General features: G+C 43.6%; 1 protein-coding gene across 15 annotated transcripts in view; it reads right to left on the bottom strand.

The window, feature by feature from the left end:
• The window catches only part of LOC143927896 (putative endonuclease 4), a 200762-nt gene that overhangs the window by 85367 nt on the left and 101660 nt on the right, over positions 1–13735 (bottom strand). For all 15 annotated transcript variants that reach the window (XM_077452348.1, XM_077452353.1, XM_077452357.1 and 12 more), the window contains 3 exons: positions 3286–3468; positions 1239–1370; positions 1048–1152 (listed from right to left, as the gene is read on the bottom strand). In XM_077452348.1, coding sequence (XP_077308474.1) covers positions 1048–1152; positions 1239–1370; positions 3286–3468 — 420 coding nt within the window. The remainder of the gene's footprint in view (positions 1–1047; positions 1153–1238; positions 1371–3285; positions 3469–13735) is intronic.

Here is a 13735-nt window from a genome sequence, read left to right as displayed (position 1 = left end):
GCGTTATTTGAGAGGGAGAACTGCAGGCTGTCGAGGAACTGTTAGTGGATAGTGATTCTCCTCTTATATTTGTGGTCTAATAAGCAAAATAACTATTGATACTCAGCCCACACAGAGTACTCATAAATGAGTACTTTAGAGACAGGGTCTGGACATGGAACGCGATCTGCCGCTAACACAAATGTCTGAAAAGCACCAAATTCAGAAACCAGTGCCCAAAGGTCACATTCCAGGCAGGCCCCACTACTGTCCAGTCCAGTGGGGTTAGGATACAACCTCTAAACCTGTTGCAGGGGATACACCAAAATGGAGAGTTGCCTAAAGAGACTAGTGAAAGTAGCGTGTAGAAAAGTCTTGACTGAAGAAAAAAAATAATCTTGAGAAAAGATAACTATTCTCCTAGTACACTAGCAAGAAAAACGGAGGCATACTGGGAGTGACAGAGGCTATACCAGGCTGGTCACTGTTTTTAATTTTCTAGTGTGCAAATCCTCCTGTAGGCAGTAGTATTATCCTCTAAATCCTGTGTCCCTCAACAAAAAGAGAAAAAACGTAGTAAATAAAATATAGATTAAAAAAAAGCAATAATTACAGCTAACGTTATGAAGCAAACGGGTGAGGACAGTGCTGGATCACTGGACAGGTAAGAGTCCTCATATTAAAAGTCAGCAGCTACGTAGACAGAGGCCCGCAGGCGCACTATCGCCGTTAGCAGCATGCCGCTGCCAACGGCGATATGCCGTTAGTGGTGGCTCCCGTGCGTCATCGCTGCTCCGGCGCTGTGAGTGGCTGGAGCAGTGATAACCGGAAGAAGATGGACGCTCCGGACTACGGGGGACAGCGGGGACAGTGGGGACAGAGCTGGCTCCTGTGTCAGGTAAGTGACACATAATGGGCTACTATGCGATGCATAGTAGCCCATTATGCTTTATCTTTGCAGGGTAAGATGCTAAATCTAAAATATACAATTTCTTTAAAAAGAATAGCTTAATCAAAACATGCTTAAAAAACAAAACAAAATAAAAAAAAACAATAAAGAAGACTGACCTTTAGAGTCATTCAGATGAACTGCTCTGAGGTATAAGAGACCAACAACTTTATCAAACTCATCTAGCATATGCTTGAGGCCTTTTTCTTCTGACAAGTTGTGACCTATGGTAAGTAGGCCAGAGAGAAGATAATGTTGTACGTTACAACTATAAAAATATTACAAAAGAACAGAACAACATGGTACTAACCAGCAGCAAAAGCATGACAGGTATCTAGACACACGCCAATTCGAGTCTTGTCTTTGACAAGGTCTATAATTCCACGCAGCTCCTCAAAGCGACCTCCAACTGTGCTACCTTGACAGCTCATATTCTCCAGCACTGTAAAAGAGAGAAAACAGTACTCAGCGGGTTGCATCATGTTTGGATAATGGTAGGAAAATCTATGTTCACATTGACAGACAAAAACAGCCTAATTTCCATTAGAAATGGTTCAATGCATAGAAAAATATATTGGGTGAATAAAAAGCCATAATAGGTATAACTTACTAATGCACCTGCCAGATGTGACAGGTCAAGTCCTCATTAAAGAGGAAGTAAACCCTGATGAGTTTACTTCCTCTTTCATTCCCTACAAAGGTAAAGCATAATGGGCTACTATGCCTCGCATAGTAGTCCATTATGTGTCACTTACCTGACACAGGAGCCAGCAAAGTCACCGCTGTCCCCTATAGTCCGGAGCCTCCATCTTCTCGGTGGGTCTAGCTGCTCCGCCGCTGTCATTTGGCGAAGCCGCGATGACGTCACTCCCACGCATGCGCACGGGAGCAGCCACTCACGGCATATCGCCGCTGACAGAGGCGCGCTCAGTACGCCTGCGCGCCGCTGTCTACGGTGCATGCGCCGTAGACAGCGGTGCCTGTCCTTCGGCAAATATCTCCTAAACCGTGTAGGTTTAGGAGATATTTCTTGGACCTACAGGTAAGCCTTAATCTAGGCTTACCTGTAGGTCAAAGTTGGTTGTAAGGGTTTACAACCACTTTAATGTGCTTACTCTACAGCATGCCATATTGTAAGGTAATATTTACAATTTCATTGAAAGGCCAATAACTGATACAGCTGCCTGATGACACAATAACAGGTCCTCTTTGATAAAAGTAATATACACCTGCCTGATGCGGTCTTCTTTACTGGCATTTGCAGTCGATGGTACACCTGGTGAACCTGGTTATTTGTTTTATCTGTCAGTTAGGACAACCTACCAAAATTGGGTTGATTTATCAGTTAATTTAAAATTGATACCTGCCTGATGCGGTTTACTTTACTGCCATCTGCAGTCGATGGTACACCAGCATAATGCCAAAAGTCTTAGGCCCTTTATAATGACCATTTCAGTAAATGATAAATCAACCCAATGCTATATTGGCAGATTGTCCTAGCTGACAGATAAAACAAATAACCAGGTTCACAGTGCTGCTGCACATTTGGACGTTTTATTTTTGCAGACAGAAGACATGGACAGCCGTCCACCAACAAGAAAACCTTAACGTGTTATAGTTATTAAAAGGTCCCTTAATGTGAAAAGTGTTGAAAGCTATTTTTGTTGATGGCTGGATGTCCATACCTGGAGAATAATACCTTTGAATGAACAGCAGCACCTTTGTAAGTGTCTGGCCAAGTAAATTTCGGGAGCCACAAATTGTTATTGGATATAGTAGATGGAAGCGCTGGTCTTCTTGGCAGTAACTGTTATTGAAGCTTATGTATTGCTTTGAGAGCCTGCAATATGGACCCCAACTGTCTGGGTTTTCTAGTCCTAACAACTTGCATCCACAGACACAGCTTTCTCAGGTTAGGTATTGACTATGCCGCTATCAAACTTTTGTTGCAGGTATTATTTTAAAGAGATCTATTTTAAAGCAGATCTAAACCCACTGATTTAAGAGTTTCCCAAAACAGTTATATTGAAGGCATGCCATAAATGATACTGGTCGCAGTTGCTTTTGCTCTCAACCAAACTTTTTAAGCCGTAAAATAGCTAGTGTCACAGCATATCACATGTGCAGCACCATAACTGCAGATCAAACAGAGGTTAAAATGGCAGCTTCCTTGGCCATAAAGGATAGAAGGGTTTAGTTCCATTTTTAAGGGACTGAAAATCACTCTTAGAATAACATTAACATTTTAAAGATTTTATTAGTTGGGTTTTTATATCTACTTTAACTGTAGAATTGTGAGCTAGGGATGAGACACATACAAAACTATACCATCTTACACCTGCCGTGAGAACGCTTACCCACTGTGATGTCAGGTATTTGTGAGTGTGCATGGTTTATGCCCTCCGCAATGAGCTCAAGGCACTTGTTTACAGGCATTTCTCCTAAATGAGATCCAGGGTGGATATTGTATAATGTAAGGCCCAGTTGATGGCACCGGCTTAATTCATCAACTAACATGTCACGACTCTTCTGACGTACATCTGTAAGAAAATGGATAGTCAAAGAACACCATAACAAAATACAGGTCTCTGGAGAAATTGAGCAGAATCATATAATATCGTGTATACGTACTGTCTTTTATACTTTTAAATTTTTACAATTTCTTGAAACAGTTGAAGCAGTTCACTGTTTTTACAGGTACACTTTTACTCCAAAATTTAAGTTAACTTAAAAAGAATCATGCATACCTACTGGATGGCGCTGTATATTATTCAGCCAATTACTTTGGATGCCCCACTCACCAAATATTTAGGGGTTTGTTAGCTTTATTTTCTGAATGGCCCTGAACTTGAGAAATTAAAAATATAGGATGTGTTCCTTAGTTCTAAGCACCACCCTCTGCCGTTTCTTATGAGTTAAAGTGCACAGAATTAAGCATGGCTGCATTACATATAAATTAGTTTCCCAGGTATAATGTTTCTTAGATTAGTTTGATTTCTTAAACTTGCTGCCGAAAATTGTTTATTAATCTGACATAATCTTGTGAGTTTCTTTAACTACGTCCTGGCTATAAAGTGGTAGATTTTCATTGGAATTGTTTTTTTAGAATGTTTGTTCCATATTCTAATGGTTAGTAGGGTTAAATTGATGTTTGTTTTTGACCACAGTAACAAAAAATTTTTTCTTGAAAATAACATATTTCTAACAATGTATGGTTTTTTTTTTCAGGAAATTAAATGAATTCCAAAATTGAATGTTAAACGCAAACAACATTCTAAAATTACTTTCAAATGACATTCGTTCAGTCACCATATCTACAAAGTCTTTTCATGCAAATGTCTGTATGAACGTTCGCACAAAAATATGTTAAAAAATCTACTAGTGTATATTCAGCTTTGCACACTTTAGAGCTGTTAGGGTATTTCCTGGTCATAAGCATCCTGATTCTTGCAAGTAATTCAACCAGTTCAAGACAACTGGTGAGGACTGGGGTCATGTAAACGTTTGTGCAAGTGGATACTATTTATTATCTAAGGGACAAGTATTTCAAAATGTGTGAAAAACTGAGGTTAAGTCGCAGAGATAACTACACTGAATGAGTGTTGTATGACACCCCAAAACAAAATAATTACAGCTTACCAATTCTTGATGTACTAGCTGCATTCGTTTTCTTAGGGTTTTTTCCTTTATTTTCACCTGGTACTCTGGTCAGTATACCTGTTATTTTTTTACTTTCTTAAATTGGCCAATTGAAAAATGGATTCGCAATTGTATAATGTGGATTTTATACTAAATGTCAGTGCATTTTATTTTAATTTAAATAAATGTTTTAAATGATCTACTGCACTATGGATTGGCATTTGCTCACTTTTATGTGGTACGTCTTGAGCTAAGGAAAGGCGTGTCGGAATGTATACAGCAGATCCCTGAAGGTCTGAGAGACATCTTGTGGCCATTTAGGATTATAACACCCTGTCTCATAAATTCATGCTAAGAGTCCAGTTATAATTGTTCGTGCTGCACAGTGATAAATCATTAGTTGGAAGGAGGAGGAGATTGTCACTTTACTATGGACACATTTTGATTGTTAGGGTCCATGCAGCCGAGCTTCCAAAAAAAAAAAAAAAAAACGTTCTTTTGGCAAATGCTCATATAGAATGTTTTCTACAGGCACTTTCTACAAGAAACTTTCAGTGTTTTTTTTTTCTGCCAGAAAAGGCCTCTTAAAAACGCAAATCAAGGATAAGTCGAAGAAGCGAGGGGAACGGGGACAGCGGAGTCCAACAGCAACATGATACAGCAAGAATTGAGTTCAGAGTCACAATGTAAAGATTCGGATACCACAAGTGGCTAACATCCACCGGCTATGGCAAGAACTGGGTCCAGGGTCAAAGACCAGGAGTCCAGGAAAGATGCAAACATATCCAGGATACAACAAGGATTGAGTCCAGGGTAACAGGGCAGGATTCTGAACACAGTAAGGGCAAACAGCAACAGGATACAACAAGGAATGTACCAGAAGCTTCTAGGTCACATGAGGGGGGATCATAGAAGGAAGGTCTTGTATGGCCTAGCCTTAACTCGGGATCCACTCAGGTAGCACATAACAGGAGGGGGAACACAGCAAGAGGGGGAACACAGCAAGAGGGGGAACACAGCAAGAGGGGGAACACAGCAAGAGAGGGAACACAGCAAGAGAGGGAACACAGCAAGAGAGGGAACACAGCAAGAGAGGGAACACAGCAAGAGAGGGAACACAGCAAGAGAGGGAACACAGCAAGAGAGGGAACACAGCAAGAGAGGGAACACAGCAAGAGAGGGAACACAGCAAGAGAGGGAACACAGCAATAGAGGGAACACAGCATGGGGGTCTTGTGTGGCCTCAGCTCAACTCACAGTCCATTTAGGTGTAACATCACAGGACAGAACACAGTAAGAAGGTACTCACAGAGCAGCAGATCACAGGGCCCTTGTGTGGCCTGGTACATCACAGGATTGGGGAACAGTAAGAAGGCCATTGTGTGGCCTGGCCTCAACTCAGGGTACAAGCAAGTAGCACATTGCTGGAGGGGGGACACAGCAGGGAGGTAATCACAGGGCAGCAGATGACAGCATTCTTAGGTAGCCTGCCTCAACTCAGGGTTCATGCAGATAGCACATGAAAGGAGGGGGAACATACAGGTAGTACTCACAGGACAGCAGAGTAACAGGGATACAGGTTCTGTGCACTTGGGCACAGCTTTGTGTGCAAGCAGCAATCACAGGCCAGCAGGTTAGAGGGCACCCACCAGCAGCTCAAGGTGCCCTCAGCCATCAACATCAAAGGAGGGAATGGGCAGCAGGGAGCCACTGGAAACCGAGCGATTAATATGCACAGCTGCTTCGGATTCTGTCTGCTCCAGTTTTAACAAATTACCTCTTTTGTCTCTGGACACTGCACAACACAGGAAGCGATGCCCCTCTGTGCCTGCCAGAAGACAGTGCACACCTGGGGACGGAAGCCTGCATGTGACATCTTTAGGTGAGCACACTACCCAGATCCCTGCACGCATGTGCTGTGGGGAGGCAGAATCTACGTGCAGGCGATGGGGATTTAGATGGTTGCTGGCTGGGCATCTACTCTCAAGACCTGTAAGTGGTGGTGGAAGACGCCCAGAGAGCCAAGGCAGGGGGAAGGGAGCACCCAGCAACATGGAATACCTAAACCATGGAATATAAAGCAGCACTCCTGGACAGAGTAATTATTTTGTATACCAAGTTGTATAATCTTGAACTCTGTACAATACATAATTCTGACCACTGCACTGCATATTGTTAGGTTGTACTTTATATATTTCTGATCCTTACAGTCTATGCTATATTGTATAGTACATAGTGCTGATAAAAGTGTTTATTGTCAACAGTTGCTGGTTAAGTACTCACCAATAGACATTAGCTAATCTCTAGCTAGACTCCCAACTTTCCCTCCAATGAGCTACAGGCCGAGTCATTCCTGCCCCACACCCTGCCTCTATGGGAATGTCCCAAGCCACACCTCATAGGGGTAAAAAAAGAGCACAAGTTCAGAATTTGGCTAGAGATAATTTCCGCAGATGCCCACTCTCATCTTTGTTCACCAACTGTTTTAATTATGTTTATTTTTAAGGTAGGCTCAGGCAAAGTGTTAGCTATAATATATCTCAATTGAATAAAGCAAGTTATCTCAGATTTTATGTAATCATTGTCTTTTAAGCCAAACCCAGGATTCAGAACAATGTAGCCATGCCTACTTTTTTCAATGCAGTGCACTGTGCATGCCACATGCCATCTACATCCCTCTTCCTTGAGTACTAAAGGTGGTATTCAAAAGTAAGCGGCATAGTCAGAAGGCAATTTTTACTAATATACAACAGCCTTTCAAACCAGTAATTACATAGATGAAAGGGTACTGTTTTCACTGAGAAACAAGCACCAAGAGAAGCTGCAGAGCTACATTACAGAAATATAAAATAACTATTTCTGTACAGGTGTGCGTGTTTTAATATACAGAGCTGAGGACTGTATATTAATAGCATTTTTTTTTTATTGTAAAACATGTAATACAACTTTTTGGAATTCTTTAAAGTTGTAGTTCAATTACACTACCATGGTTTTTGGTCAATTTACAGGTACATAAACTGATATTTTATGGTGTTTTTAATGTTTATTTATATTAAAAAAATTCTCTATTAAATATTTAATACGAGGGACATCAGTGACACTCAATTTGCAGAGGATGCTGGTCTTTCTAACAGCCTAATATGAGAGCCTAGAATGGTCTACATTATGGGGATAGCTCATTAAACTGAAAGCACCTCCAGGCAACAAGGGAAACCAATCAATCAGTTGGCTACTAATGCTTTTCAGCAAAACAGTTTAGTCAGCAAGTTCACCCAGTTTACCTGTATCTTGTTTTCTGTAATCCACTAAACTAAAAATCACCTCACAGGATAATAAAGCATACTTCATAAATTCTGTGCCGTATATTTTTTTTGTCTCTCTACTTGATTATATCATCAGTCACTTTCAAAGATCCAAAGTAGACTTGAATCTGACTAGTAAATGTGAGAAATGTATTTCTTGTTCATACATCATGGGACACAGAGGCTTAGTAATCACTTAGTGGATTAGATAGTCACCTTTAGGTGATTGGACACTGGTAACTCTAATTACAAATTAGTTCCTCCTCCATATAACCCCTTCCATATGGAGAGTACCTCAGTTTTTTTTCCAGTCTAAGGTGGTTGGTCACGTTCAAGATTTGCTAAGAAGAAAGCTCTGTTTTATGGTCTCTGCGAAGGCCTAGGTGCTATACAAAAATGAATCCATGCCTCAAGCCTATACTAAAAGATGGATGGTACCCAGGCCTTGTGATAAGAAGAAACAAGGTTTTACCTGTAATTTCTCTCCCTTAGAGGTCTGGGATCCAAACATTGGTGTACTAATATAACAGTGGCACGAAAGGTCCCTGGCAGTCTTTTACAGGTCCAGGGAGGAGATTCCTTTAAATTGGAACCCAGAACCCTGAAGGTTGGCACAACGCTACCCGCCGTGATAGGTGAAGGCTGGAATCTGTCTGTTCTCAGCAGTTTCTGCAGTGAGGATAAGGTAAGTGAAGACAATCCTAAAAGTTTATACATTATGGATTATCTTCTGTGAGTAGTTGCACGTCTTACCAGGTTTCCACCACTAGAGGGAGTAAGAGACAACCTGGTGTAAAATCATGGATTACATGCCTTCCAGGATATATGCTCAGTGAAGCTGGTCTGTGAATGCCACTCACCTCCTCCGCTGGAGGCTCTGCCACATAAACACTAAAGGGAGATCACATGCAGTCCGGGGGTCCCACGCAGTCCTCTGGATGGTCTCCTTCTCCCCCCTCGCCCTGGCTGCCGCCATGACAGTCCGGCGAGATTTTACAGCAGGGTCGGCAGGGAAGGGGGCCGTGGTTGCAGTGCTGTGCACGGCGCGCCAGTGCGCAAGGCGGCTGTTTTTAAAAGCCCAAAACGCCAGAGCTCCTGTAAACGGTGGGACACGGAGCTGTGGGCTTAGTAAGATCCTGGCAAACCTAAAGACACCTACTCGGCATCAGGTTGTGCAGTGTATAGCAAATGTTTATATTATAATACTATAGCACAATAATAATTGTGCTTTACACTAGTACCTCGGCTTTGCAGCTTAGGACTAGGTCTCCTCGTAAGGAGGCTTCAGGGGGAGGTAAAAGAGGCACCAGGAAATTGCCACATACATCTAGGGGTTCTGGACATGCCTGCAGGATACCACCCCTCCCCCTGCAAGCCTGGAGGCAGCCGCTCAGGATGAGTTTGTCAGGTTTTGCAGCCTCTCCCAATGTTTCAGCCCATTTATGTTACAGAAGACTCTTCAAAGGCTGCATTGGATGGTTTGGAAGGAAGGATTACTACCTATGTCACAGCTTCCTTAAACAAATAGCAGGAAAAGGGGTAGATCCCCTCTCTCTCTGCTTTGGGTTCCCTATCAGATGAGCGAGCATTCTGATAATGAGGAAAGATCCCTATCAGAAGATAGAGATCAGGTGCAGTCGGACGAATTAGGGGAAGAGGAGAAGCTGTCTTCTACCTCCGAGGCCCTCAAAGCGCATGTGCAATACTATACTGAATTGGTGCGTTCCACATACAGATTGCCCTCTGCTGAGGCCTCCATTTCCCCCGTTTCCTCCCTGGGGTCCCGGAAATCCCCACAGGCTGCGTACACCTTCCCAACTCATCCTTTATTGGCTGAATTGTTATACGAGGACTGGGGTCACCCAGATAAACTCTTTTCTCCTCCTAAAAGGTTTTTTATGCTTTATCCGATGGAGGAAAGTTTCACCAAGAAGTGGGGAGTCGCAGCCATAGATGCAGCTGTTTCTTGTGTGAATAAGAGCCTGACCTGTCCTGCGGACAATTCTCAAGGATTTAAGGATCCAACTGATAAAAAGTTAGAAACTTTATTAAAGCCTCTTTCTCTGGGGCAGGCGCTGTAATCCAACCTACAGTTGCAGCAATTGGCATGTGCCAGTTTCTTAAGGAACAGATGATTCTACTGAGGAGGCTGAGGTTTATGCAGAACTTCCTAAAGCCTTGTGTTTTATGGTTAATGCCATTATGGATTCTGCTTGGCAGGCATCTCGCCTCACTCTCCTGCTGATACACATGCACAGGACCCTTTGGCTTAAGCATTGGGCAGCTGAAGCTTCATGCCTTCATGCAAAAGGTTTTTAACTGGGTTCCCATTTCGCAGAGAACGCCTGTTTGGGGATTACCTGGACAAATATATCCAGAAAATTACCGGGGTTAAAACCACGTTGTTACCAGTCAAAAGAAAGAGTAAACATCCTTCATTTAGATGTTCTGTCCCAGCCCTTGGAGTCTCATCCTCCATGCAGTTGTGACGGCCTCCCCAGTCAAACACTAGGGGAAAGTTCCAAAGTCAAGCCCAAGGACAAAAGAAGCCTTGGGACACAAGATCTGGTAAACAGAATCCCAAATTCCCCCTATGAAGGGGCGCCCCCGCTTGGCTGAGTGGGGGGAAGGCTTCTGCAGTTTGCAGGCCCCTGGCAGGAAGAGATTCAGGACAGATGGGACAGATGGGTAGCCTCCACGGTGTCTCTGGGCTATAAACTAGAGCTCCGGGTGCTTCCGCCATCTCATTTACTAAGGTCAAGAGTCCCCAGGGATCCAGAAAAGGTAATCATAGAGTTGACCCCGGAAGAGCAAGGCTCGGGTTTCTACTCAAACCTCTTCATAGTTCCAAAACCAAATGGGGATGCCAGACCTATTCTGGATCGAAAAGACCTGAATCAATTTATAGACATCTGTCCTTTCCGCGTGGAATCTATCCGCTCAGTAGTCTCCACCCTTCAGGGGGAAGAATTTTTGGCATCGATGGATATCAAGGACTCATATTTGCATGTGCCAATATTTCCTGCTCTCCAAAGATATCTAAGGTTTGCAGTGGATCAGTGCCACTTTCAATTTGTGGCTCTTCCTTTTGGTCTTGTTACTGCCCCTAGAGTATTCACAAAGGTTCTAGCCCTGCCCCTAGCAAATCTAAGGGCTCAGGGCATAACTATGACAGATTACCTGGACGATTTGCTACTTGTAGAACAGTCCACAACAAGCCTAAGCCACAATGTGCTCTGCACGGTAAGGTACTTAGAGTACCTAGGTTGGGTCCTCAATCTAGAGAAATCCTCCTTGCAGCCCCTAAAAAGGCTGGAGTATTTGGGCATGGTCATAGACACAGTCCAAAGTCCAGAGTGTTCTTGCCCAGGTCAAAAGCCAAGACCATAAAGGATTTAGTCCGGGTAGTCTCAGTAAAAAGAAAACCCTCTATCCGACTACATATGAGACTATTGGGGAAGATCGTCGCCCCTTTCGAGGCTGCCCTTTACGCCCAGTTTCACTCAAGGCCTTTACAAAACAGCATTTTCTCTGCCTGGAACAAGAAGGTTCAAGCCTTGGATCTTCCAATGTGCCTAACCCCAGGGGTATGCCAGAGCCTCAATTGGTGGAGAATCTTCTAAAAGGAAAAACATTTGTCCCAATTACTTGGAAAATCGTAACCACAGATGCCAGCCTAATAGACCGGGGAGCAGTTCTGGAAGATGGTCCAGAGCCGAAAAACTCTTGTCCATCAACATTCTGGAAATTCAGGCAATTTGTTTAGCCCTCAGGGTCTGGACTCGCAGACTACAGGGTCATCCTGTCCGGATACAGTCCGACAATGCCACGGCTGTGGCTTATATCAATCACCAGGGAGGCACCAGGAGCCTGGATGCCCAAAAGGAAATGAATCACACTCTGAGCACAGAGGCATATTCCTTGCATGTCTGCGGTCTTTATTCCAGGAGTAGAAAATTGGCAGGCAGATTTTCTAAACCGCCAGCAGCTGTGTCCAGGAGAATGGTCCCTACACCCCGACATATTTCAGACCATATGTCAAAATTGGGGTACCCTGGATGTAGACCTGTTTGCGTCCAGGTTCAACAAAAAACTGGACAGCTTTGTATCCAGGACAAAGGATCTGCTAGCACAAGGGTCAGATGCCTTAATAATTCCATGGGATCAGTACACTCTGATCTATGCCTTCCCTCCTATTCCGCTTCTTTCACAGTTCCTTCGAAGGGTCAAGAGGAAAGCAAAGTCAGTCATTCTGGTGGCTCCCACTTGGCCCAGACGACCTTGGTAGGTAGAGATTGTAAATATGGCTGTGGGGAGATCTTGAGTTCTTCCACTGCATCCAGATCTCTCACGAAGTCCAATATTCCATCCTGCTTTTACAAAATCTAAATTTGACAGTTTGGCTGCTGAGACCTACATTCTAAAAGGCCGTGGACTCTCGGAATCAGTCCTTTCCACTCTGGTTAATGCTAGAATCTGGAAGGCATATGTTTCCTGGTGTGAACCCAGGGGATGGCACCCTAGAAAGTATGCCATTAGCAGAATTCTTGCCTTTCTTCAATTAGGCATTGAAATGGGACCGTCTTTGAGCAAGATCTCAGCCTTATTAGTATTCTTTCAAAAGCCAATTGCCTCACATTCCCTGGTCCGGGCCTTTATTCAGGAGGCTCTGCGCTTGAATCGGCCAGTCAAACCTCCTGTGTGCCCCTGGGATCTGAATTTGGTTTTGTAGGTTTTACAAGAACAACCCTTTGAACCATTACACCACGCTTCTTTAATTCTTCTGCCAAAAAAGCTGGTCTTTTTAGTAGCCATTTCCTCAGCTAGAAGGGTATCAGAATTAGCGGCTCTTTATTGTAAAGAGCCATACTTGATCATTCACAAAGAAAGGGTGGTGTTGCGTCCTCATCCGACTTTCCTACCTAAGGTAGTGTCAGGATTCCTTCTGAATCAAGATGTGGTCCTACCATCCTTTTTTTCAGATCCGCAGTTCACGGAAGAGGAGTTGTTACACTCTCTCGATGTTGTAAGGGCAGTCAGTATCTATCTGCAGGCAACAGCTCAGATATGAAAGTCTGATTGTCTGTTTATTCTGCTGGAAGGCCCCAGAAAGGGCCAGGCAGCATCGAAATCCACTATTTCTAGATGGATTCGGCAGGTTTTTATTCAGGCCTATGGTATAAAAAAGAAGATTCCTCCTTATCAGGTTAAAGCGCACTGATCTAGAGAAGTTAGTGCTTCAAGAGCAGTGCATCACCAGGCCTCCTTGGCTCAGATCTGCAAGGCTGCAACTTGGTCTTCAGTCCATACATTCACTAGATTCTATCAGGTGGATGTAAGAGGGCATGAGGAAGCCGCCTTCGAGAGCCGTGTGCTGCAGGCAGCAGTTTAGATCCTCTTGTCCATTGGCAGGTCTTGTATTGGCCCATGATGTATGAACAAGAGAATATGATTTTTAAATACAGCTTACCTGTGAAATCCTTTTCTGGGGAATACATCACGGAACGCAGAGCTCCCACCCCTCTTCGGGATTATACATTGGGGTACTTATTGCTTTGCTACAAAACTGAGGTACTCTCCATATGGGAGGGGTTATATAGGGGAGGAACTCACTTGTAATTAGGGTTACCAGTGTCCAGTCACCTGAAGGTGACTATCTAACCCACTAAGTAATCACTAAGCCTCTGTGTCCCATGATGTATTCCCAAGAAAAGGATTTGATAGGTAAGCTGCATTTTAAAATCCTATTTTTACTGTCTTTGTGTATATGCGGGGCTTTTTTGGCAGAGAATAGGTGTAGGTACCCAACCCCTTCATCTGGGCCATGCTTGTCTCCCCTTCTTTCAGACTTCTCAGCACCCCCCCC

The sequence above is a fragment of the Lithobates pipiens genome, unplaced genomic scaffold (assembly GCF_037356315.1).
Source record: "Lithobates pipiens isolate NorthernLeopardFrog02 unplaced genomic scaffold, aLitPip1_a1.2 Scaffold_23, whole genome shotgun sequence".
Lineage (NCBI taxonomy): Eukaryota > Metazoa > Chordata > Amphibia > Anura > Ranidae > Lithobates > Lithobates pipiens.
The sequence above is the reverse complement of the archived record's forward strand: the minus strand, read 5'-3'. Positions and strand labels throughout refer to the sequence as shown.